This window comes from Balaenoptera physalus, assembly GCF_965194825.1.
Source record: "Balaenoptera physalus genome assembly, chromosome: 5".
NCBI lineage: Eukaryota > Metazoa > Chordata > Mammalia > Artiodactyla > Balaenopteridae > Balaenoptera > Balaenoptera physalus.
Window position 1 is genome coordinate 77,244,435 of NC_138884.1, and position 26,921 is coordinate 77,271,355.

Here is a 26,921-nt window from a genome sequence, read left to right on the forward strand (position 1 = left end):
GACTCTTTATTTTTTAAATCTGCGGTTCTTTCTCCTTCCTCCCCTCCTTACTTCTTTCTTTTCAGCCAGTTTTTATGAAGGAACAGCATGCCTCTAAGGCGGTGCTAAGTATAAGAGGTGCAATCATAAACAGGGTGGGCAAGGTGTGTGTTGTCAGGGGGTGACTTTTAAGGGGAGAGGGTCTTCAATGCCACAGATGTCCCTGAGTTCTAGCTTAGTCTCTCCAGTTTTCCCTCAACCCCCTCAGCACGATTCCCTTCCCTTTATCCTTAACGCCTGTCAGTAGTATCCAGCTGTAGCCTCCTAACCAATGTTTCTTAGCAAATCTCTCCTCAGCCAGCTTCTGTAGTCCTTTCCGGCTGCTCTCCCAAACCTTCCCCCCTCCCAGACTGGACAGAACCATTTCTCCAGAAATGTTTTCTAAAGTAACTTTTTTTTTTTTTGCACCACATCTTCCGCTCCCGCCCTCCTACCGCCCACCTCCACACCTAATAATCAGGCCCTAAACCATGGGAGTTCAGTCATGAAATTAGCATTCCTAAATTACAGCATTCTATTCTGTATCCATTGATTAAAAAAAAGACTTAGAGTATATAATGTTTAATATAAAGTGGAGGAGGGTTTTTGCTCCCAGCCCCATGTATCTGTTGCCTGCTTATGTGTAACCTGAGGCCCCATCGTCAGGCATGTGTGCCCATTCATAGAAACAGGAGCATGCGTCCTGGCTTCAGAGTTTTGCTTCTCAAGGCAGAAGCTGACTAGCCTGAGCACGTGTTGCTTTTCATACATATAGAAGAATATGTGATAATTTTTTGTTGCTACGGTGAATAGGAAAATTGCAAAATGCTAGTGAAGGAGAATGAGAAAAACTTTAGATCCAGGTATATAGTATGTTTAAGAACCCCTAAGTTTTCTCTCCTCAGGATTTAAATAATTTTATTTTCATCTCTACAATAAAGTATTTTCTAAATTGTGCTATATTTTAATACCATTTCCTATGCATAAAATACATTCCCTGCCTCCCATTCTTACCTGTAAAATTCCTACCTATTCTTTAGATGCAACTCAAATATCATTGCCTTTCTTATTCCTTCTCTAATCATCCCAGCCCGAAGTGACCCCATGCCTCAGTATTAATTTGTGACAGTCCTAGGGCACTTACATTTATGTTGCCTCATGTGCTTGATATTTGTACATGTGTGTTCTTCCTACCTGGTGATCTTGGACAAGTTACTTATTCTCTCTTTACCTCCACTAGTCCATCTTTAAAATGGACGTATAATAGTACCTATCACATTGGATTGCTGTATATAACACTTAGCAGTATACCGCTACTATTGTTGTTTGTTTTCTCTTCTATTACCTTAAGCTCCTTGAGGGCAGCGACTGTTTATTATTCACCTTTGTATTCTCAGCTCCCATTTTTAAATTGTGGTGCTGCATGAAGGAAGAGGTAAAGACCGGGTTATAACATTTTCATAATGCTCTTCACTTTTCTCTATTCCTAGACTTGGTTCAAATGGAATGGAGGCTAGACTGGCCTTTGGGGTCTAGAACTGGTTCTGAGATGTTATGCTGTGAGAGGAATATTTGATAATGAGTGCTATTTTCTGTAAAATATTGCTTTATAAAACTCTGTTTGCTGTATTGCAGAAACCTTTTTCTTCTATTCCTGTTAAACCAAACACTGTAAACAGTATATCATCTTCTTGGGAGTAAATCTAGATATTCTTCTCCTCCAAAGTTACTTTGCTCATCTAGGAATTGGCTCTCACATTTTTCTTTCACACATACATATTTGGAACTTAAAAATTGTCTTTTAACTTTTTAAGAAAAGGAAATTTAACCCATGCATAGTTGAGATGAATTTTCTTCTTATACTTCCTTCTCTGAAGAAAATCTTATACGTTGGGGTATAATCACCCGAACCTCAGCTTTCATTGGTCCAACTATGTGGATTTGGGTTACCAGACACCAGTGCATTTACCTGTATGAGAAGAAGGGCACTGATAGAGTTGGTCTTTCTCTTTCTCAAATGCTTGGTTCCATGTGCCTAGCATGCCAGTCAGCACTAATAGGAATTAATATTTATTGTACACCAAAAATGTCTAGACATGGCACCAGAACCATCTTGTGGGGTGATCTGGCTCACTGAACTCATAGTCTGAATGATACAGTAAGATGTTGGCCCTCTAGTAGGACAGAGCCCTACCCCAGCAGTACTGTGTCACCAGAGCACACAGAGCCTTTGTTCTCTGGCTCCCTGGGATGGGAATTCTTAGACTGTTGTTACCACAGATGTGCCTGTGAAGATCCATTTGGATTCTTCTCTAGAGTGGTTTCCAAGTACTGTTCTGCAAACCAGCTATATCAGCATCACTGGAGAGAGTTGTTCACCATACAGCTTTATAGGTCCTATCCGAGCCCTACTCTATCAGAAAGTTGAGGGGCCAGGTCTGGGGATCTGTCTGGAGCTGGAGCAGTGTGTCCTATCTGGAGCCCCCTGGATCAGGCATGGGAAAAGGCTCTCCCTTGAGACATCACCCCCCTGGAGGTATCTGGGACCTCACCCTCTCTTCCAGGGCACTTAAACAAGGTCCCAGGTTACTGAACGGCGTGGGCGTTGTCAACTTGGAGTAGGTCAGCTGGCAGAGTCTCAGGTATCAGCGAGCATCTTGCAGGCACTCAACTGGTGACTTGCTGGCCATGTCTGTCAGTGCCCATCACACAGCTAATAAGTGAAGGAGCTAGAATTCAAACCTAGTCCTGTCTGGGGCCAGTACCAGAGTTCTTTGTCTCTGTGCCATGTTGCCTACTAATTCCAGACTGAGTGGCTCCAGTCACTCCTTCCTACCTATTTACTCTGTTTATTTCTCCTTGTTTATTGTGACACAGCTGTTCCATTTGGTGGCTGAAGTTCTTGCCAGGACAGTGTTTATGCTTGGACTCTTCCCTTCCTTTTGTGGTGAGTGAGCTGGAGCTTGTCAGCAGGTCAGGGTTCAGAAGTCAGGGTCCAGGAGTTTTTTTCCCTTTAGGTTTTTTTTACTTGGCACCAAAGTAAGTGAGTCTTGGGAAGTTATTCCTTAGGTGATCCCATTACTTCAGAAGCTGGTTTAAATGGATAATAGGAGGTGATGATGGCAGCTGAAATATTTAAAGCAACAACACATTTTGGAAAAGAAGACAAGAAAAATGAGAGCAATCCTGGTAGCTGCTTATATTAGTATTCTTGATTAATGTCTGCTTTTTAAAAAATCAAATTGCTAATGCATCTCCAGTCACTGCACCAGTCATAACCAGTTAGTTGTGTTTATGTAATATTAAACAATACACAGGCAGGGCTGGCTGAAATGTCACTTTCGTCCACGGAGGGAGTCAAGATTACGTACCTTGCTGCTTCTCCAGACCTTGTCTCTGCAGAGTACGCTTCTGAGTGTGACCGGGTCACAGCACAGCACGGAGGCAGCTCTGCTGGTGATTCAGAGTCGGTTCTTTTGTGGACTTGGAAGGGCCGCCGAGGAACTGCCCATGACAGCCTTCTCCCAAGCCAGCCTGCCTCTTTCCTTCTGCACCTCAGAAGCAAATTGGATTGCAGGCTCGTACCCAGCAAGCCTCAGCTGTTCTGTGGCCCTGTTGTGTTTGGCCTCCTCAGTGTTTGTGAAACCTTCAGTTGGAAGCCAAACTAGAATAGAGCAGCTTCAGATAAATAGCTGGGGGTTTTGGGTTTTGTTTTGTTTTTCTTTTCTGGTTTCTCTTTGAAAAATGTAAAGAATGGCAGGAATTGGTTGGGGCTGAGTCGTGGCTGCTTCTTAGAAGGGCCTGTGCTCTCCAGCCGGCCCGAGCATCTGTCCCTTGCTTCCTTCTCTTGTAGTAGCTGCGGGTCCCCAGCTGCAGGGCAGTTTGTGGCTTTGCTTTCCCATCACTGCCGTGTTCTCCCTCCACCTGCCCGTTAGCGGAATGGAAGAGAAGGACAAGCGGCCATCCTGACTAGTTTGGAAATAGTTCACTTATCATTGTGTCATGTTTTCATAAACAGGAACTTGAGATCCACACATTTATAAGTGTTTTTAGAGGAATGTATCAAGCACAAGCTGTGGCACGTAGTAGCCACTTGGCAAACATCTGCTAAATGATTGAATCTGCAACTAGAGGTCCAGGTGTTTGGGGACCCAGGATCATGTGTTTGGCTGGAAGGAGAGACATCATGGGGCAGTTTGGGAATATTAATGGCACTCTGTAAATACACGCAGAGCTTGGAAGACAGCCAGCAATTTTTTACTTTCCATGAAATACGGGGCTTTACTTTTATTTTGTGATGGGATACCTTGACCACTTTATATTGAAGCCCTTTTGGAGACCTTAAACTTTAGTGACCTTATAAAATGTCAACAAATTTTCTTTCTTCTCATCCAGGCAAAAAGTCCTCTTGGGTTCAGTTGGGTCTGACCATCTCTCTAACCTGATACTGTCTATTTCTCTCAGTGTGGGCTGTGAAACAGGGACTACATCCCATGTCTCTGCCACGTCTGGACTTCTGTGCCCCAAAGACCTTTGGTGTTAACCGTGAACCCTCATTTTGTTACTAGCACCTTGGATCTGCCCTACCAGACCCAAAACAAGTTATTAATGGCCCTATCACAGTGGTTTAGGACTAGAGTTCCACAGATTGCCTGGGTCGAAATCCTTATTCATCATGTGGTCCTACAAGTTATGTATCATTTCTGTGTCTTCATTTTCTCATCCACAAAATGGGTATCCTAGTAGCACCTGCATCATAGCATTGTTAGAACTGTGCCGGGCACATTGTGAGTGCTCAGTAAATGACAACTGCTGTCTTGGTGGTGGTAGTGACAGCAGCAGTCATATCTGTCTTAAGTTATGAGGATGTAGCCACTAGAACTTTTTTGTGATTTAGTTTTGTCTTACATGCATTGAATACTTGGAGAATAGCAAAGTCCTTTTGTCACCAGATTGTAAAAGTATTGGATACTTTTTCCCCCCCTTAATGTATGGTCAAGATTTTTTTTTTTTTATTTCCCATTGATAACTTTAATTCAGATCTCCCAAAATAACCAAATAACCATGTTTAATTTGAAAGTTTTAATCAAAGAAGTGATGAGATTTGATTTATCTTTTGGGATGATTTCACTGAACAACTGTTATGGTCAACATTGATATGATAGAAAAGACACTGTCAGCGACACACACAAGGGTCCAGTTGCTTTCCTGGTTATGAAAGGCAGATGAGGCCTTTGTGAGGGAAGGTCATTATCTTCCCATAGTAATTACTATTCTATAAAAGCCAACACGCTCTCACACCTGATTACTGAGGGAAAACAAGATGCTGGTTTCTGTGTAAGCACCTTGTGGTAAAGGCCAACTTTGGAATTTGGTCTGATGTCACTGCTGATTGGCCCCAGGGGTCTGGGTTTCATTTGTGTTATTGGAATACCTCAATTTATCTGTTTTCCACAGGAGATCACAGCACTCTTTAGGAGTTTGGAAAGTTCTGAAATGAAAGCACACTTCAGGACTAAGACATGCCTCTCCCAAACACCGGCAGTCCTCACAAGGCTAACAGTGTCTGTTGACCTTAAGAAACGATTTTTTTTTCTTAGCCATCAAACCACAGGATTTTTACACTGGCTTCATGACCATCTCTCCCTGTAGTCCACCCTCTTACTTACTTTGGACAGAAACTCAGTTTCAGGGGCAACGTTGTAAAGTAAATGTTCGTGTTGGGCCTTTTCTTTCCAGTTTCTTAAAGATTCCTTTCAGGTCTACAAGAGAAAGCAAATTCTTTCAGTTATATTTGGTTCCCAAAGTGGCTTTTGAACCCCAAGTGATATGGATACTACTGAAACAAAAGCCTTCCATTAAAAACAAAAAGTGGATGCCTTGCCAATTATAAGAGGTGTGTGGTGGATGAAAGAGAGGGGAGGGAGGTGTGGAAGGAAGTCCTTGAGAGTCAGAATTGAAAGTGTCCCTGCCAATTAGGCCCGTGACCTTGGCTGTTTCTTAGCTTTCAGTTTCTTCCTCTGTGAAGCTGGGAATCACGGGTACCACCCTCACACAGTGGGGGAGGACCAATGCTTGGGCTGCCCTTAGTGAGTACTCAGTAAATCGTATGTTACCATGATTACCGTTATTATTATTGTACCTTGCTCTAGACTGAACTCCACGTATTCAATTATGAGATCTTATGTCATCAAAACATTTTCTGAACACTTTTTTTTCTGATAGAAATATTTGAATGAGCTCTCTTTGTGATCATATCTCATTTCAGATTTTAGGTTTCACCAAACCTCTTGATCTAATCACCATCTACTTATAGATGGAGATATGCAGTCACTGATATGACTGATATCATGTACTTTTAACTCCTGGTAGACTGTGATGGACTCAAGCCCATCATTTCACCAGTCACCATGTGTTTACTGAGTGCCTACTATGTGCCAGGCAGGAGTGGGTTCTGGGGATACAGTGGAGAACAAGAGAAAGCCCCTGCCCTGAAACAGCTTGTACAATATTTTAATGGCAGCATTACTTCTTACTCGTATTTATATCCCATTCATTCTACCTAGTACCTGGCATACAGGAAATACTCAATAAATGTGGGGAGATTTTTTGGTGAATTGAGTGCAGCTTACTGAAATGGAAGTCCAGTGTGCTCTTTCTGGAAATTTTTCTTTAAGGAAAAAAAAAAAAATCTAAGATTGTCCGTGAAAGACCCCCTTGTCTTTATGTTTTATTTGTTAACAGTCTCTATCCATCTGGTTGGATAGAAAAATAGGTCTTGCTGATTACTATCTTCTTGCTGTTTGAAGAAACCCTTCATTGATTTTCCATATATATAGATAATTACCTGTGCTGCTTGTATGTGTAAAGAAATGTGTAAAAGGAGAAATGAACAGAAATACAAACCAAGGTTGGTGGACTTGTTCTTGGACGTGACCAGTTTTTGCAAAGCTCGTCAAGAGCTCTTTCTCTAGTGGACACAGAACTCCTAGTCTGCCTGCACACCAGCAGCCTCCCCTTCTACACCTGCAAATCAAGAAGAAAGAGAGCAGGTGGTAGGGTGGGAAGGAAGTAGCAGGGGAAGGCCTGTTAGTGCTTGGCCTTGTATAGAACGCTTCACCTTTTTAAAATCACCTATTACCTCTGAGGTAGATGCTATTCACCACTGCACCCCACCCCCATCCTCAATACAGATGAGGAATCTGAGGACCAGAGGTTAAGAAGCTCCCAAGGGCACCCAGTTGGAAGGTAGCAGAGGCAGGATTTGAGCCCAGGCTTGCCTACCCAAAGGCTCTGTCTCTGAAGATAAGGCTGCACCCCTTCTCTACCTGATTAATAGTCTCAAGTAGGCCTTGCAGGAGTCAAGACTCTCCTCCTCAAAGCTGCTCTGGGGCTGGTGAGACAGATCCTGGAAGTGGTAAGTTGAAGTGTGCTCTTGTGTTCAGCTCTCCTTGGACTGGGACACAGAGACGCGAGAGGAGCCAGCATGGCCTGGGATTCTGGGCAGGTTTTGAGTTACACCGAGTGTAGGAAAAAAAAAAAATCCCTCTCCTTGGTCTTTGTTTTTTTTTTTTTTTTTTTTAGAGTCTGTTAAGATGCAGAAATTTTGTGTAGGTGCAGTTAGAATTAATGCACCTTTGGCCTTCTGTCTCCAATAGTGCTTTCAACTTTTATCCCATACAGAATCCAAGATATGTGACAAGATGGTAGCACCTAGAGGCTCTGTGGTTGCTTAAAAACCTGTTGGTGTTTCAAGGATATGTTAACATCTGTCCTCCTTCTACCATCTTCCTCACAATCCAGAAGTACTGTTCTGGCTCTGTTGTTTGTTGAGAAGCATGTGGTTCAGGATTCTTTCAGTTGTCAGACATGGAAGAAAACCCAACTGAATTAAGGAAAAAACAGAGTTTATTGTTTCACATAAACTAAGAGTCCAAGGCCATCCAGCTTCAGGTACAGCTGGATCCAGAAACTCAAACTGTGTTATCAGGACTCCTTCACCTCTGCCTGTGTTCTTCTCTACACGCCTAGTGATTCCAGGTTTATAGCCTGTATAACTGTTAGTTGTTCATCAAATATTTCCAGCTTTCTTCCTTCTGGGTACATGGTAAGATTATGCTCCTTTGTCTCCTGAAGTTAGGTATGGTGATGTGATTTACTTTGACCAATAAAATATGTACATAGAGGCATGTGTCACTTCTTGTCAGAAGCTTTTATGATCCAGTGCATTATTCACTATGTCCCCTTCTCCCCACCATGGAGATCGTTGAAACTTGTCAAGATGGAGTCTCCATCAGCTTAGGTCCCTGAACGACTTCAGTGAGTAGAGTTCCTTTGCTGATCCATGATAGACATGTAGTATGAGGGAGAACTTTTGTTACATTAAGTCACTGAGCTTTTGGCATTTTACTATAACATAATCTAGTCTATCCTGACTACTGGACATCCTCCAGGTTCATATATAAAGAAAAACAAGAGGTATTTCTATCCTGGTTTCTCAAATAAGAGTCCTATTATTTACTCTGAATAGCTATAGTTAGATGATGTGCCCATTTCCAAATCAATCCTGTGGCCTAGGAATTCAGTGCTCTGATTGGTTAGGTGAAGGTCTCATCTTTATCCTTGAACTGGAGGAGAAATTAGCCCATCCAATGCTCATGGACAGAATGAAAGAGATAAGGATATCAGAAGAAAGGATGAATGCTGGGCAGATTAAAACTAAACATGTCCTCTGAAGCATTTTATTTTTATTCAGGAGCAAGCAGCCCATTGTCAGAACTTTTTAGAAGGCCAGTGTCTGTAGAAACCTGCTGAAGAGAGTTTTATGGTCTTCTTTATTCCCACACTATAAATAGACATGTTAGGGAAAGAAATGTAAATTAGCAAGTCCAAAGTGGAAAGAATCTGTCAGCTACATATCCAGGTTCGGTAATAAAAGATTAAATTATTGATGTAACTGCCTTTCTTTAAGTTCCTCCCACAGTATCCCCCAATTTCAATATTTGTCCAGCTCTAGTGAAGATATTACCAATGAGAGAACATGTCTGCTCTCTCTTTGGCTTCTTACAGTGATTGATAACCTTTCTACCTCTGATTGATACTTATTAATTCAGCCTTCTGGGAATCAGGATGAAAGCAAATCTTATACTACTTTTATGTGTGTGGAAGTTTCTAGCATGAATCTGGCATAGGGTAACAAACAGGTTCTCACTGTACATTTTTTAAAATAATTTAAAGATACATGTCTCAATCTTTTCTTCTTTGGGTTGATCTTATTTTTTTCATTTTTTTTCTTGAATGACAGGCTTCTGAGTCTCCTAACTATATTGACTATTTTCTTCATCTTGTGCTCCAATTTGTCTATAAACCTGTTTTCCTTTTATTTTTTAATCCTTTCTATAATCTATATCTTTTAATTTGGTGTGTTTAGACCATTTACATTTATTGTAATTATTGAAATGTTTGGAATTAGGGCTACCATTTTATTATTTGTTTTCTGTTTGTTTCTTGTATTTCTCATTCTGCTGTTTTCCCTTTCCTTCCTTCTTTTGGGTGGTTTGAGCACTTTTTAGTATTGCATTTTTAATTTATATATTTTGTGTTTGACTCTATTTTTTTGTATAGTGATTTTAGAGGTTGCTCTAGGGATTACAATATACATACTTAATATATCAACTTAATATTTTAGTACTTCAAATGGAACATAGAAACATTATTCACATATATTAAAAACAGGTCTAGTGAAAATGAATTCTCTTAATTTTCTTTCATCTGAAAATATTGATTTCACCTGCAGTCCTAAGGAATATTTTCACTGAATATAGTTCTTTTCTCTTAGCACTTAAAAAATGTTTCACTTTCTTCTGGACTCCAGTGGTTTCTGATGAGAAATCTAAAATCATTCTAATTTCTGGGTTTGGGGATGTTTTGAACTCAGTCTGGGGGAAACAAGAGATGGAAATGGTATACTTCCCACCAGTTTGATGGGATTTCAAAGTCTGGTCTCTTGCATTCTGGTTTCATGCACTCTGTACAGGTTTTGTAATGGGAGATAAAATGATGGAGTGTGCTTACTTCATCTAACCCAGAGCCTCTCTATGCATCTGTTTTGGGGAGGAGTGGATATGTAGTTCAACAGAAGCTGCTAAACCCTGTTATATATTAATAAAGTATGTGCGGTATGTATGTATATATGTATATATTTAATAAACACATATTACTTACATATATGTGCCAAGCATAATTTTAGGTCTGTTGCAAATTAATTAATTTAACACTTATGACAGTCCTATGAGGCATGTACAATTATTGTCCCATATTTTACAGATGAGGAAACTCAGGGACAGAAACTTTAAGTTGCCCAAGTCACATAGCTAGCAAGTGGAGAGCCAGGATTCAGATCCCTGGGGAGTCTGGTTCAGAGTCCAACTCTTAATCATTACACTAAACTGTTGCTAATTAAATTGTTATAGTTATATAGTTATATAAAAAACAAGAAGAAGAAAAGAAAAAATAATAGCTCATCATTGAGCACTTTCTAGATCTTTGTTCTATACTAATAACTTTATACACATCATCTCATTGAATTAGTTTGTTCATTCATGCAGTTTTTATTGAGAATTATGTTAGGTACCGTGTGAAGTGCTTGGGCCTAGAAGCGAGCAAGAGAACAGTTCCCTGCCCTGATGGAGGTTGTATTCTAGCAGAAGGGTTATTAAACAAATGACTCCCATGTAATTATGTGATTGCAGTGTGAAAAGTGTTATAGAGGAGACTATTAATGGGGAGAGCATTCTAGTGGGGTTTCTAATTTAAAATCTACCAGTCATGATAGGATAGATTATTTTGAAATAAAAAACAACCTCAAATTTTCAGTGGCTTAAAACAATGAAATTTATTTCTTGTTTATACTGCATGTCCATCAGAGAGTGGGCTGAAGGCTTTGTTCTGTGTTAGTATTTTTGTCTTCCTCAATCAGGGGCACAGGTTGACAGAGCAGCCACCAACAAGCACATGGCCATTCTCAGGAGAAGAGGAAAAAGCATGGTAGACAGGACTGACTATTGAACCTTTTACTAAGAAGTAACCGTAGCTTCTGCTCACATTTCATTGACCAGAGTAAGGATATGATCAGTCCTAACTTACAGGGGATAGGAGAAGTAGTTCTGCTGTGTGCCTAGAAGAAGGAAACCCAGAAATATTTGGGGAGCAGCACTAATATCACCAGGTTTGTCTTGAGGTCAAGGAAGGCTTCTTTAAGAGACATTGTTTGGGTTGAATTCTTAAGCAAAAGGCAAAGGGATTGGGGTTGGGAAGTAGATGGAAAGGCAAATGTGACTAAAGTAATGGGAGTAAACAGAATTATACAAGGTCTTGTAAGTTAAAGGGGTTTGGGTTTTATTCTAAGAGCTATGGGGAGCCAGCAAGAGGTTTTGAGTGGAGGTAATGAGATTTGCACTTTAAATGGGATCCTGTGGTTGGTGTGGAGAGTGGATGGGATGGGAGTGAGAATGAGTAAGGATAGACCAGAGAGAACACTGTTATCCTAGTAGTATAGGCTAGAGAATATGGTAACTTGATTTAGACAGTAACAATTGACAGAAATGGGTGGATTAGAGAAACAGCGTTTGGAGATGGATGGAATAATCCTCCGTGATCCCAAAGAATCTACTAGTCTCCATTTTCTCCATGAGGAAACTAAAGCTTGGGGAAATAACAAAGCTTTGCTAGTCAGTGGCAAACCAGGAATTCAAACCTGACCTGATTCCCAAACTTGTACCCTTAACTGCCATATCACACTACTTTGGTAGAACATACTGAGAATAGTTTATGTCCCTGGAATGGAGAAAAGGTTGGAGAGCTTACATTGCAAATGGTCAGGGCTCCCACTTGGCTCAGATGGTGCTTGCAGACCCTTTTATGGCAGATGCCAGGACTCTTACTGTTCTCTACTCACCTATATGGGCCTGGGGTCCTGAGCCCTACTGGCTGCACAGTAAATCCCAGTCAGGCTTATAGTGAGGTGATGTTAGAGTCAAAGTTGAGAATCTTATCTAAATGCTTCCATTTAAATTGATTTATGCATTAAGGCTAGAAGCTTGATGTTGTAGGGTTAAAGTACTTTAGAAATTTTAGTGCATCCTGATTCCTTCCTTCCTCTCTCCCTCCTTTCTTCCATTCTATGTTCCCTTCTTCTTTCTTTCATCCATTCACTTGGTCATTAATCATTTTTTGAGTGACGTTTATTGCAGGGCAGTATAGCAAAATGATTCATAAAGTAGAACTCCAAAGTCCTTCCATAAACCCTTTTCCATACCTCCTACTGACATCAGAGTTCCAGGCCTAGCTCAATATCCACCAGTCCATGAAGCCTTCTCCACTTCTGCCGAGGAGTTCTGAATGACTTTCACTGTGGTTATTTTTAAGTGCAATTTATCTTAGACTAACCTCCTACTTCTCTCTGTAGCTTGTTCTTGAGAATAGGGAGCTCATACTTTTTACTTCTTTCACTTTCCGTAATGTACTCATCATGATACTAAGTATGCAGTTACTTCCTAATACACTCAAGAATAGAACAATAAATGTTTTATCTTAATCTTTATATGACATTGATTTTTGAACATGATAAACTATGAAATACAAGTGGTCTTGAAATATAATCGTTCATAAAATCCATGTAACAAATCAGAAACCCAAATTAATTATTCAAATATGGAAATTTTTAAAAACTATTATTTTTTAAATTAATTTATTTTTGGCTGCACTGGGTCTTCGTTGTTACACGCGGGCTTTTCTCTAGTTGCAGCGAGCGGGAGCTACACTTCATTGCGGTGTGCGGGCTTCTCATTGCAGTGGCTTCTCTTGTTGCAGAGCACAGTCTCTAGGCATGGGGGCTCCAGCAGTTGTGGCTCGCGGGCCCTAGAGTGCAGGCTTAGTAGTTGTGGCACACTGGCTTAGTTGCTCTGCGGCATGTGGAATCTTCCCGGACCAGGGCTCGAACCTGTGTCCCCTGCATTGGCAGGAGGATTCTTAACCACTGTGCCACCAGGCAAGTCCTGGAAATTTTTAAATAGTAAAATTAGCAATGTTGCCTAATATTCTTTTTCTGTTCCAGGATCCCTCCAGGATTCCATATTACATTTAGTCATTATGTCTCCTTAGGTTTCTCCTGGCTATGACAATTTCTCAGACTTTTGGTATTTTTGATGACCTAGATATTCTTAAGGAGTACTGTGCAGGTATTTTGTAGGATGTTCCTCAGCTGAGATTCTTCTGAAGTGTTTCTCATGATTAGCCTGTAGTTACGGGTTTTCTTTACATTTCCTGCCTCAGTCCTAGAATCAGCTATTTCTTCAAGGAGCCCTGGTTCCTTTCACTGGAGAATGGTATTAGAAATCAAGATCTGGTGCTTAGTATGCTCATTGCTGTTGGGATGTTATTCTTCTAGACCCTCTCAGCTAACAAAGCAAGGAAATATATGTATGTATATAAACCCACGTAAATATACACATTTATAAATATTTCCATTATAAAACCATCTGTATTCAGATTAAGCTAAACATTAGTTTATATTGATGTCTCCAACTCTAATTCATTACCATGTGGCTCATTCTAACCTCATTCCCCTTGTTTTTCTGTATACTTCCACACCAACAGTTAGAAACCTGGCTTCCACCATCCTCCATCCATTTATTCAATGGGTTAGATTCAGTTTATGCACCGTTCCCCTCCATTAGGATACTACATAAGTGAAGTTGTAGATTTCTCAGGGTACCATATACAGAACCATCCCTCTTCAGTTGTGATGTTAATCACCTGGTCAAGGTTTTGTCGGGTTTCTTCCTGTAATATAGTTACTGTGTTCTCCCTTGCAACTAATAAAGCAATTTATGGTCATTTGCTTTGAAACAATGCACATATCTTGCTCCACATAAAACTATCACCCATTGATTCTTGCTCATACCGTTCTTACAGTGATGGTTACTAAAAAAATGGTGTTTAACTCTACCATATCTCTACTCATTAGTTGACATTCTACGAGAAGGAAAAGCTCTCTTCTCCACTAGCTGTCTATGTATATATTTATCTATTTATTATCAGTGTGGATTCCTATTTAATTAATGTATTATAATTCACTAATTTTGGTGCCAGTTGTCTCAGATCTGGCAGATGTTAGCCTCTTCAAGCTGGCTCCCATATGCATTTGACATGCCTCATTATTTTGGGATATTTACTTACTTTCTGGCACAGCAAGATATTCCAGGCTCATCTTATGCCTTTCTTGCTTCATCCCTGGAATCAGCCATTTTTTTTTTTTAAATTCCCTGGTTCCTTTCAGTGGGGAGTGGTATACAGAAACCAAGATCTAAGCACTAGGTATACTCGTTGTTAACGATGTGTCATAGCCTCTAGGCCCTTCAGCAGACAAAATTAGGAAAAAAATAAAATTTTTTTAACATACATACAAATAAATAAAAACGCACATACATACAAGTTCATATTAGAAGCATATATACATTAGAAAATGAGTGTTAGATCTATATATAGTTATATCATTAGTTATATAGTTATATAACTATATATATGTCTAGTAGATGAATATATGTACCTGCCATTCTACTCCAACCCCCACGGTTCCTCCTTGCCTTTGCCCCATTCCATATTTGCATTTCAGTTTTTCACAGCAAGAGCCCTGGCTCTCAGCAACATCAACACATTTACTCCATTTGCTTAATCCTACAGGGCACAAACAAAAAGAAAAAAGCAGTTTCAGAATTGCTATACTCATAGCACTATGAAAAAGAAGCCTACGAAACATAGTTCAAGGTTTGCTTGCAGTTCTTTTTCTTCCCGGACTGAAGGTATTTATCAAAGCACTGTGTTCTCAAGTTACTTGCATCACTTCTTCCCTTACCTGCCCACCCGTGCCACAACATGGTTCTATTTTTCAGTTGGGATCATATGTTTATTTGTTTGCATTCAGTTTCAGGGTTCTCTCCGAAGCTTATTGATTTAATTGTACTTTTGAATATGTGCAACATTAACATTCTTCCACATTTAAAATTATACAGAAGATGTGTTCAGAAATGTTACTCACTCCTCCATCGCTTTCAACTTGTATTCCACCCACCTCATTCATTCCTTTGTCGGTAACCAATTTTACTGGTTTCTGATTTATTCTTCCTGTGTTTCCTTTTGCAAAAATAAGTAGGGAAATGTATGGTTTCTTACTTCCCCCTTTTTCTTACACAAAGGCAGCAAACTGTATGTACTGTTTTGTACTGTGCTGTTTTAACTTAATATATCCTGGAAATTATTCCATATCAGTTCATAGAGAGCTTTCTTGTTCTTTACTACATTCGCCTAGTATTTCATGGTGCGAATGCACCATTCTTTATTTAACCACATCCTGTGGTTGGATATTTAGGTAATTTCTAATATTTTGTGATTACAAATGATGGTGCAATGGGTAACCCTATGTATACGTGTTGGAAATATATGATCAGGATAAACTGTAGTCATGGTATTGCTGGGTCAAGGGTAAGTGATTTAGTTTTGTTAGATATTGCCAAATTCCCCATCCATATGGGTTGTACCCTTTTACCTTCCCACCAGCCATGTAGGAGAAGGCCTGTTTTCCTTTAGCCTCACAACAGACTGTATTGTCAAGCTTTTGATTTTTTGCCAATCTGATGGGTGAGGTATTTCAGTATTGTTTTAATATGATTTCTCTTTTAAGTGAAGTTGAACATCTTATCATATTTTAATGTCATTTATATCTTTCATGGGAATTTTTATTCATGTCTCTTGTACATCTTTCTGTAATATTTTTGGTCTGTTTTTGATCAGTTTTTAAAAGTTCTTTATAAATTAGGGATATTAGTCCTTTATCTAGGATGTACTTGCAAATATTTTCTTCTAATGTGTTGTCTTCTGGCTTTGCATACAGTGGTTTTTGCCATGCATTTTTTTTAAGATAATCGAATATATCAGTCTTTTTAAATTGCATCTGGATTTTGAGTCACAGTTAGAAAGCCTTTTTAACTTTCAGGTTATAGAAGAATTATTTAAGAATTCACTCATTTAAAAAAATTAATTGCATAATATTATTTTAAAAATATCTTATTAATTTAGAGTTTGTGCTTATGGGCAACATGAAGAATGGATCAAAATTTATCATTTTTCAAATGACTGTCCAGTTGTCCAAATACCATATATTAAAAAGCCATCTTTATTCCCACATTTTGGGATGCACCTTATCATATACTAATTTCCATCTGTCAGTTCTCCTTCTGGACTTGCTCTTCTGTTTCATAGGTCTATTTGTGCTCCAAGACCACACCATTTTAGTTATAGAGACTTTGTAGTAGGTTTTAATATTTCTTTTAGCTATTCCCTCACAACTCTTTCTTTACATTGTTTTCCTTAGATAATCTTGTGCAATTATTTTTTCATATGAACTTTAGTATTTAGTAAAGTCAATTTGTTTATTTCCAGAAAAAAATGGCTCCTTGGTGTTTTTATTGGGATTTCACAAAATTTATAAATTGACTTAGAGATCACAGGTATATTTTGATAATGTTGAGATGGAGATGTCCTAACCAAGAACCAGGGATATCTTTCCATTCGTTCAAATCTGCAATTGTGTTTTAGAGGAGTGTTTTAAAACAGTGTTTTTCACATAAGTTTTAAGCTTTTCAAGTTTATTTAAGTTCTTTTTAAGTTTACCTTTTTCTTTTTTTTTTTAATGGCTTAAAACACAAACATTTATTTTCTTATTATGTCCATGCTTAAAAAAGCAGGAGCAGCATAGCTGGATGGTTCTGTTTTAGGATCTCTCATGACACTGCAGTGAAGGTGTTGGCTGGGGTTGCAGTCATCTCAAGACCTTACCACCACTGGAAAATCTGCTTCCAAGATCACTCACAAGGGTGTTGTCAGGTGGCCTCTGTTCCTAACAGTCTGTTACCTGGAGATCTCAGTTTCCCACTACATGGTCCTCTCCATAGGGCTGTTTGAGTGTCCTCATGATATGGCAGCTGGCTCTCTGTGCTCCAGAAACTTTCTAACAAGGAGAAAACTTTCCAACAAGGAGAAAACTTTCCAACAATGAAGAAAGAAATCTTCCAGCAAGAAGCCTGGATAGGAAATTGACATCCCTTTTGCCTTGGGTACCAAAATCTGGGGGCAGGTGCACTCTGAGTTTCCCTTAAGAAGAAACTTCTTATGGTTTTTTTGTGTGTTTGTTTTTTGTTTTTTTTAATGTGGCCTTGGCACGAACCCTAGGTGCCTGCTGCATCTCCTCTGTCCTCCCTTAAGTTTACCCTTTTCATTGTTACTGTAAATGGAGTTTTCTCTACCATTATATCTTTTAACTTCAGCCAGTGTTTTTAACATTTCTATTTACAAGCAACGCTTAACACATTTGTTTTTTCATTTCAAACAACTATCTCAGCACAGCCAGACTGTGTGCAATGCATCAAAGATAGTTCTTCCATGAGTAACTTTCTCTGTGTCAGCAGATACGGTTAAAACTTTACACATGTACTGTGGACTAGAATCCACTAGAACCTTCGCCATCTGGAATTCAGAAGATCAGCTATTATTAAAAGGAGAATATCATTCTGGAAGCTCTGTGAGTTGCTCTTTGGATTAGTGCAACAGGAATGGTATAACCACGGTCAGAGAAAGGAACAGGACCAGAGATCACACCAGATCACACAGCCGCATTTGAATGTGCAGCTCGTCAAGCTGGGTTTCTGTACAACATGGGAGTGACTCATGTAGCCCCATAAAGTCACTCAAACTGAGTTTCTGCAAGCCAGTCCTTTTTACAATGCATGAGGGGTGAAGTGTGTTAAATAGTTTACCATACAGAACGCACTGGTAGTTTCTTCCCTGTCCCTGGGAGCTGCAGTGCTTCAGTGTAAACTTTGTGTTTGACATTTCTCTGTCTCTGATGAGGCATTTGAAGTTGTGCCAGAAGTGGAGATCTGTCCTTTCTGTACTTAATCTCACAGCTGTGGGTTTGCGTGGTTCATTCGGCAACACAGTTTGGGGTAGTGATGATTATTTATGCTAAAACTCTGAGCATTTGCATAGTCATGAGATTTCAGTGGCAACTTACAAACTGTTTTTTACACATTACTTCCAACATTAGTAAACTTTACACTCACTAGAAAAGAGAGATACTAGAAAATACTAAAAAAGAAAGGGAATTTTCAGGACCCAGAATAAGGCTGAAATAAAACCAGAAGTTCAATTTGTACAATCTCTTGATACTTGCTGGGTTTGGCTGAGGTCATATGAGATTCCGTAGGGAACTTTGTGTGTTTGTTCATCTCCAGCTATTCGTCCCTCATCCAAGTCTTATTCTCATGCGTATTTTGTCAGAATACCTTTTAAAGCATCTTTTTGATAATAGGAATTTGTAATGTAGTCCTAATAACCTTTCAACACCTCATTTAATGAAGGCAATTAAATTTTGCTAACTAGCCTGGATAGAAAAATTTTCTTATGACTAACTGAATAATCAGATTAAGAAACCATTTCTCTATATACATGCATGCATATGCACAGATTTCTTTATTTATATAATTTATTTAGTCTCTTACAGCTGTGATGGTATTTCTGATTCTTTTTTTTTTTTTAAACATCTTTACTGGAGTATAATTGCTTTACAACGGTGTGCTACTTTCTGCTTTATAACAAAGTGAATCAGCTATACATATACATATATCCCCATATCTCCTCCCTCTTGCTTCTCCCTCCCACAGTCCCTACCCCACCTCTCTAGGTGGTCACAAAGCATCAAGCTGATCTCCCTGTGCTATGCGGCTACTTCCTACTAGCTATCTGTTTTACATTTGGTAGTATATATTAGTCCATGCTACTCTCTCACTTCATGCCAGCTTACCCTTCCCCCTCCCTGTGTCCTCAAGTCCATTCTCTACATCTGTGTCTTTATTCCTGTCCTGCCCCTAGGTTCTTCAGAACCATTTCTTTTTTTTTAGATTCTATATATATGTGTTAGCATACAGTATTTGTTTTTCTCTTTCTGACTTACTTCACTCTGTATGACAGACTCTAGGTCCATCCACCTCACTACAAGTAACTCAATTTCGTTTCTTTTTATGGCTGCGTAATATTCCATTATATATATGTGCCACATCTTCTTTATCCATTCATCTGTCAATGGACACTTAGGTTGCTTCCATGTCCTGGCTATTGTAAATAGAGCTGCAATGAACATTGTCTTACATGACTCCTTTTGAATTATGGTCTTCTCAGGGTATATGCCCAGTAGTGGGATTGCTGGGTCAAATGCTAGTTCTATTTTTAGTTTTTTAAGGAACCTCCATCCTGTTCTCCATAGTGGCTGTATCAATTTACATTCCCACCAACAGTGCAAGAGGGTTCCCTTTTCTCCACACCCTCTCCAGCATTTATTATTTGTAGATTTTTTGATGATGGCCATTCTGACTGGTGTGAGGTGATGCCTCATTGTAGTTTTGATTTGCATTTCTCTAATGATTAGTGATGTTGCACATTGTTTCATGTGTTTGTTGGCAATCTGTATATCTTCTTTGGAGAAATGTCTATTTAGGTCTTCTGCCCATTTTTGGATTGGGTTGTTTGTTTTTTTGATATTGAGCTGCATGAGCTGCTTGTACATTTTGGAGATTAATCCTTTGTCAGTTGCTTCATTTGCAAATATTTTCTCCCACTCTGAGGGTTGTCTTTTCATCTTGTTTATGGTTTCCTTTGCTGTGCAAAAGCTTTTAAGTTTCATTAGGTCCCATTTGTTTATTTTTGTTTTTATTTCCATTTGTGTAGGAGGTGGGTCAAAAAGGATCTTGCTGTGATTTATGTCATAGAGTGTTCTGCCTCTGTTTTCCTCTAAGAGTTTTAAAGTGTCTGGCCTTACCTTTAGGTCTTTAATCCATTTTAGTTTATTTTTGTGTATGGTGTTAGGGAGTGTTCTAATTTCATTCTTTTACATGGAGCTGTCCAGTTTTCCCAGCACCACTTATTGAAGAGGCTGTCTTTTCTCCATTATATATTCTTGCCTCCTTTATCAAAAATAAGGTGACCATATGTGCGTGGGTTTATCTCTGGGCTTTCTATCCTGTTCCATTGATCTATATTTCTGTTTTTGTGCCAGTACCATACTGTCTTGATTACCATAGCTTTGTAGTATAGTCTGACGTCTGGGAGCCTGATTCCTCCAGCTCTGTTTTTCTTTCTCAAGATTGCTTTGGCTATTTGGGGTCTTTTGTGTTTCCATACAAATTGCGAAATTTTTTGTTCTAGTTCTGTGAAAAATGCCATCGGTAGTTTGACAGGGATTGCATTGAATCTGTAGATTGCTTTGGGTAGTATAGTCATTTTCACAATGTTGATTCTTCCAATCCAAGAACATGGTACATCTCTTCATCTGTTTATATCATCTTTATTTCTGATTCTTAATAACCCCAGGACCATCATTGGGAATGCTGATACTTTTAGAATGTAGTAAATAATAATAATAGATAATATTTATTGTACACATCTGTGCCAGGCACTATTCCAAATGATGTATTTATTCTTCATAGGAGCCCTATTAACTGGTTTCTATTATTATCCTGCATTGAACAAATGAAGAAACTGAGGCAAGTTAAATAACTTACCCAAGCTCACTCAGGTAATAAGTATTGGTAATTTAATCCCTGGATTCTTAACTACCACAGAAGTAACCACTTAGCAAAAGTGAGGCTAAGAATTCTGGTTACTAACTAACATGACAGATAAGAGTCCTCTTACTTTCATTTTCTCCACCAGTTCCCTGAAAACCACTTTGGCTTCCTTTTAATTTACTTGTACCATCATTTATTGGTATTTCTGGTGTTTCTACACTAGTTTTTCCTTTATACGTCCATTTTCACAGAACTGGGATGAGGTTCAATTCAGTGTCATGCCCAGGGTTTTGTAAATGTTCACATACTGCTTATCCATAAATACTTTTTTTTATTAAGGAACCAAACCCTCCAATACATTAACACCCACTAGGGGGCATTTAATGAGGGAAATGGCTAATAATTATGTGTGCAGTAGGCACAAAGTAGGAGGAATGTTATGATAGTTTATGCTTTTCTATTTCAACTCTCAGCTTTGTGAAATTTTGTGATCCCATGTGGAAAAAATAGATTGCTGAAACAGTCCTATGAGTGACATTAGTGATTTGGAAAACTGGGGAAGACTTGTAAATGTTTACTGCTTTTGTATTTCTAACATTAATGGTCATGGTAGAAATGGTGGAAGCAATATCCTGGTACACCTTTTATCCTTCTGGAGACAATTGAAATAAGCACAACAGATATATTGGGTTTTCTTGCAGATATATACACACACACACACACACACACACACATATATGTGTATGTATGTATATATACATATATACATACACATATATGTGTGTGTGTGTATATATACATACACATATATGTGTATGTATGTATGTATACATATACACACACATATGTGTATGTATATATACACATATATACATAAACTCATATATATTTTCTTCTCCATTCCCCCCTTTTTATACAGATGTTAGCATTGGACTCTGCCTTGCTTTTTTCACTTAATAAATTAATTAATATTACATAGTGTATTATCATGTTATATTAATATTAATTAATATTACATGGTATATTATTATGTATTTTATCAGACAAATTGTAATGTAAATTCATCACAGGCTGAGAATGTGCCATTATGTCTCTGTCTACATACTTGCAGCACAAAGCCTGTTATACTATACTATGTAAATATTTGCTCAGTGAAATGAAGCATACATCTGGGCTGCAATTTGCACATCATGTGGCAATTTCTAATTTAGCTCTGATTCACTGGGATTATTTTACATGTGTAGCATTCTGTTGTCATTTTGATGTCTCCTTTTTTGCCACACTTACCTAAAAACCTTCAGTGATGTGGATTTTGACCTTGGAAGATTTGTATTTCTTTAATTACTAAATCTCTGCATCTTTTGAGAGTTTTGATATCCCAGAAGAATGAAAACTAAAAGAATTACTTTTAAGAGAAAAGCTATAAATTATTATAATTAGAAAAAAAGGCATGACCAACTGTGTCTTAATAGTGAAGATGTGATATTGCTAAAACAGATTAAAAAGTACCAGACTCCATAGCCATATACTTCAGAGTGTATCTTTTCTCCCAGAAATACTCAGTCTGCCTGTGTTCTGTCACAGGCCACCTAAGCAGTTTTTATGAAAGTTGTAGCCACAAGACTCAAGAGGGATTTTGGGTGTTCTAAATTTTTGAACTGAAGGTTGAAATAAACTGACATTTGATAGAACAATAACCCATAATTAACTTTTACGTAACAATCAGATTTATGTAGATATTCTTGGAGGATTATGAAAATATAAGGTATTTTCCAGGGTCTGAATTACTGAAAGACCATCAGAGATAATGTATACTCTAGTGTTTTTTAGTTTTTTTTTGCATTCTCAATCTCCCATTAATAGTCACTTTGGGATTTACACACCTCCCTAGCACAGAGTTTGCCAGATTTCTTCTTTTACCTATTTTCTTCTTTTCTTTAGGTGACAAGAGTCAAGTCTTTATTTCCGTTGGGAGATAGCACTTTTCCGTCTTAGAAAAACTCATAGCATTGTTTCTTCCCATATGAATATCTCTTTTAACTTTGTATCTCCTAACTCTCTCCTCTCTCCTTTCAACAACAGACAGACACACAGTTTCCTTTTTGGAGTCCATGGCTTTAAACTTTGCAAATCTTGAGGCTTTCTCTCTCATCTGTTAATGACTATACTGGCATAATATAGGACAAGATGGTATAACACTCATTTGTATAATTTCCATCCAAAATTAAACAGCATGACAGCAGCTATAAGATTGTGGTCTTAGAGTCACATAATGAATCTCTGATGGAGTGTGCAGCTGTGAAGATTAGAGGTTCAGTGGCTAGGCAGACCTTTATTTGGGTCACTGGTTCCTGGACCTAGGCAAGTCCCTAAACCTAAACCTCAGTTGTCTCACCTGTGAGGTAAGAATAATAATAGCAGCTTATCCCATAGGGGTGGCATGAAGATCAAAGGAGAGATCACATATGAAGCTCTGAATACAATGCCTGGCACAGATCAGTGCTCCATAAATATTAGCATTTAATTGTAAGCTCCATGAGGGCAGGGATTTGATTCATTTTGTTTATAGTTGTATCCCTGGCATGTAAGACCATACCCATGGTAAGTTCTCCACAATTATTTGCTGAATGAGTGAATGAACGGCTATTAAAGACTTCATGCTAGAATAGCACTTCCACAGTCACTGTTCTTTCCCCATCCCAAATCACATACTGTAGGTATTTTCATTCAAGCTCATTTATTTCCTATCTGGATCATATGATCCTTTCCTATACCGTCTCCTAACATATTTAGCCGTACCTGAGGTTCTAGGAGGACAGAGTGAAGAAGACTTGGTCTCTGCCCTCAAGGAACTTCTGTCTTATGAGGAAACACAACTAAACAGACAAGTTGCTTCCTGAAGAGGGGTCCCTTCCTGGTTTCATTCTTCATTCTATCTCTCTTGGCATTTTCAGTGAGTTTAGCTTGTACATTTTCTAAAAATTGCTGCCATGTATGATTTGAATCCAACAGAAAATCTGTTTGTGGGGAGATGTTTGTTTCGGGTTTCTTATTTTTTATTTTGTTGCCAAAATAGTTTTCACTTGTTATCCTCTTTTTGACTGGCTTCCAGTAGAACTGCAGATACAAAGCAACAGATGGCTCGGAAGAGGGTTTTGCAATGTCCCTTGGGCCCAGTGAAATCCCACTTGCCACCCAGACGTTGCAGTTTCTGACAAACCTTCAAAGCTTCTCCAGTTTGTTTTCCATTTAAAAACTAAACAGTGCTTGGAAGTCACCATAGCATATTTTATTATTACCAAAGTGAGGTTCTGGCTGTTGTAGCTCTCTGTAGAAGAAGCAAATACACATATTGGCACAGATGTCTTTTAAATTAATTTTCTTTTAATGGTTGAGCATGTTTTGAGATGTCACAGGGGAAATATGTTTGTATAACTCTACATTCCTTAGAAATGATGCCAAGCAAAGATGTTCTGTGAATTAATAATATTAGCATTTAGTCAAGATACAGATTCTAAAATATTTAAAAATATGAAAATTCTATAAGCAGATAGGCCATCTAGAGATGGTCCTAACTTTTATCCACTGTCAAAGAAATTGCTCAGATTTACTTTGATGTCTTGTCAAGCAGTTTTGCCCTAACTTGTATAGAAGAACAATTCTTTTATTATAAATGTCTCATGACAAAATTAATTGGATGTCTTCTGACTATGCATTCTGTAATTTTTCTATTTCGTAGATGTTGTCTCTTTTGTAACTATAGAATTAAACAGAGAAATCATTTAAACCAGAAACCTGGTTGTTGACATATCTCTAATTGCATAAAGTAGCATAATTGGACTTGATCAAAATTAAAAAATTTTTGCTTCAAAGGATACTATCAAGAAAGTGAAAAGACAATTCATAGAATTGGAGAAAATATTTGCAAATCTATATTTGATAGTAGTCTAGTATTCAGAATATATGAGGAAGTCTTACAACTCAACAATTAAAAGACAACCCAACTGAAAAATGGGCAAAGGATTTTAATAGATGTTTATGCAAAGAAGATGACCAATAAGCGTGTGAAAAGATGCTCCGCTTCATTAGCCATGAGGGAAATGCAAATCAAAACCACAGTGAGATAACACTTCACACCCATGAGAATGACTATATTTTTCAAAAAGTGTAATAATAAATGTTGGTGAGGATGTAGAAAAATTGGAAGCTTCATACATTGCTGATGAGAATGTAAAATGGTGCAGCCACTTTCAAAAATACGTAGCAGTTCCTCAGAAAGTTAAACATAAAGCTACCATATGACCCAGAAATTCCACTCCTATACCCAAGAGAATTGAGGATGTATGTTTACACAAAAACTTGTATGTGAATGGTCACGGTAATATTATTCACAAAAGCCCCAAAGGAGAAACAACCCAAATCTTCATCAGCTGATGAATGGTTTGACAAAATGTGGTATATCTATACAATGGAATATTATTCAGTCATAAAAATAAATGAGGTACCGACATATGCTACAACCTGGATAAACCTCAAAAACATGGTAAGTGAAAGAAGGCAGACACAAAAGGGTTAGGGTCAGTGTTAGGGTTATATGATTCCATTTATGTGAAATATTTGGAATAGGCAAGGCTATAGAGACCAAAAGTAAATTAATGGTTGCCAGCGGCTTGCATGGTGGGGAAGAGGGAGGCGGGAAAGGGATAAGGAATGACTGCTAATGGGTCTGGGCTTCTCTATGGGGTGATGAAAATGTTCTGGAATTAGATAGTGATGATGGTTGCACACTAAAATCCACTAAATTGCATGCTTTAAAATGGTGAATTTTATGGTATGTGAACTGTGTCTTAACTTTAAAAAATCAACATAGAAAATCTATTTAAAAAATTAATTAACGAATTAAGAATCATCTTGATATGAAAATATAACCGTCATTCAGTTGTGTTTTCTCCTTGAGGTCTTAATAAAAAGTTGTTTATGACAACAAATATCCCTCCCAGAATGTAAAGGATTGATTATACAGAAACCACCTAGACTTAGTTACCCCACACACTAAGATAATTGCCTGAAATTCTGTGTGGTCAAGTATAGATTTAACCATATGTTTCATTTACTGGGCTTCAGGAGGTAGATTGTAGTTTGCAATTCTGATTGAAATAATGTAGTGGATAACCCCCAAAGCTGGAATTATCACATACTTACTGTATTTCATCTACTCTAAGATGCACATTTTTTCCCAAATTTTAACATCTTTGGGACGTATCTTACAATTGTTGGTATCTTGGCTTGGATGAAATATGGCAGTTTTGGACTGTGTGTGTTTGCTTTTAATGCCTTTCTAGAGTGGTTAGCCATACAAAATTAACTTTGCTATTCCCTAAAAGGCCATTTATATTAAAATATCATTGCTAGTGCACCCCAAGTGGTATGTTTATTTTGAGGCTTTGAAACCCGGTTGTTGACCTATCTCCTAATTGCATAAAAAATAGTTCTCAGAGGTTAAAGGAAGGCTTCCCACATTTCCCATCCAGTTCTTTATGGACTGAAGGGAGAAAGGCCTCTCAAGTCGTCCTACCTTCTTATTCCCTTCTGTCACATTGGGCCATTTGAAGGACTAACTGGAAACTTGAATTAAAAGTTCAAGTTAAAAAAAATCCTGTCTCTATATGTGATATTTTGATTTGAAACTTTGAGAATGAAGTCTTGAAAGTTTTTATGGTAGACCATAATTTAATAGTTTTAAAAAAAATTGCTATAACCTATTTTAAACATACCATGAAATCCTGTAATACAATAGAATTAAAATTTTTTCCAGGTATCTTCTCTAAGACCTTTGGAAGCAGAAGGTTTTGGATTTCTGAGTGGAGATTGGGGAGGATATTGTTAATCCATGGTTTACAAGATGTTTGTTTTACCCCTAAACACAGAGAGAACCTGGTCATTACAAATGGCAATACTTCTTAAAAATATAAACATAAAATTAAAACTCAGAGCATACATAGGCTAAGAAGCAGTTGTCAAGGAAAGTAGAGAGGGAGGGAGTATTTTCACTATTAGAACACTTGGTTCTGTATGATAGTATCCTTTTACAAAGGCAAAGCATTGCTGGCATTGCCTTTAAACAAATATATAACCCAGGCCATCTGTTCATATGTGTTATACAACTGGAATACCTAACTATTACAATAGCGAAGAAAGGAATTTCTTCACGTATATTATTAAAATGAG

General features: G+C 38.2%; 1 protein-coding gene across 10 annotated transcripts in view; it reads left to right on the plus strand.

The window, feature by feature from the left end:
• SCFD2 (sec1 family domain containing 2) overlaps window positions 1-26,921 on the plus strand; it is a 402,102-nt gene that overhangs the window by 186,232 nt on the left and 188,949 nt on the right. Inside the window, exon 6 of one of the 10 annotated variants that reach the window (XM_082462260.1) lies at window positions 14,761-21,321. The exons of 8 other annotated variants lie outside the window; for them this stretch is intronic. In XM_082462260.1, the coding sequence (XP_082318386.1) occupies window positions 14,761-14,816 (56 nt within the window). In that variant the 3' untranslated portion in view covers window positions 14,817-21,321. One more of the 10 variants, XM_082462261.1, reaches the window with a different exon arrangement.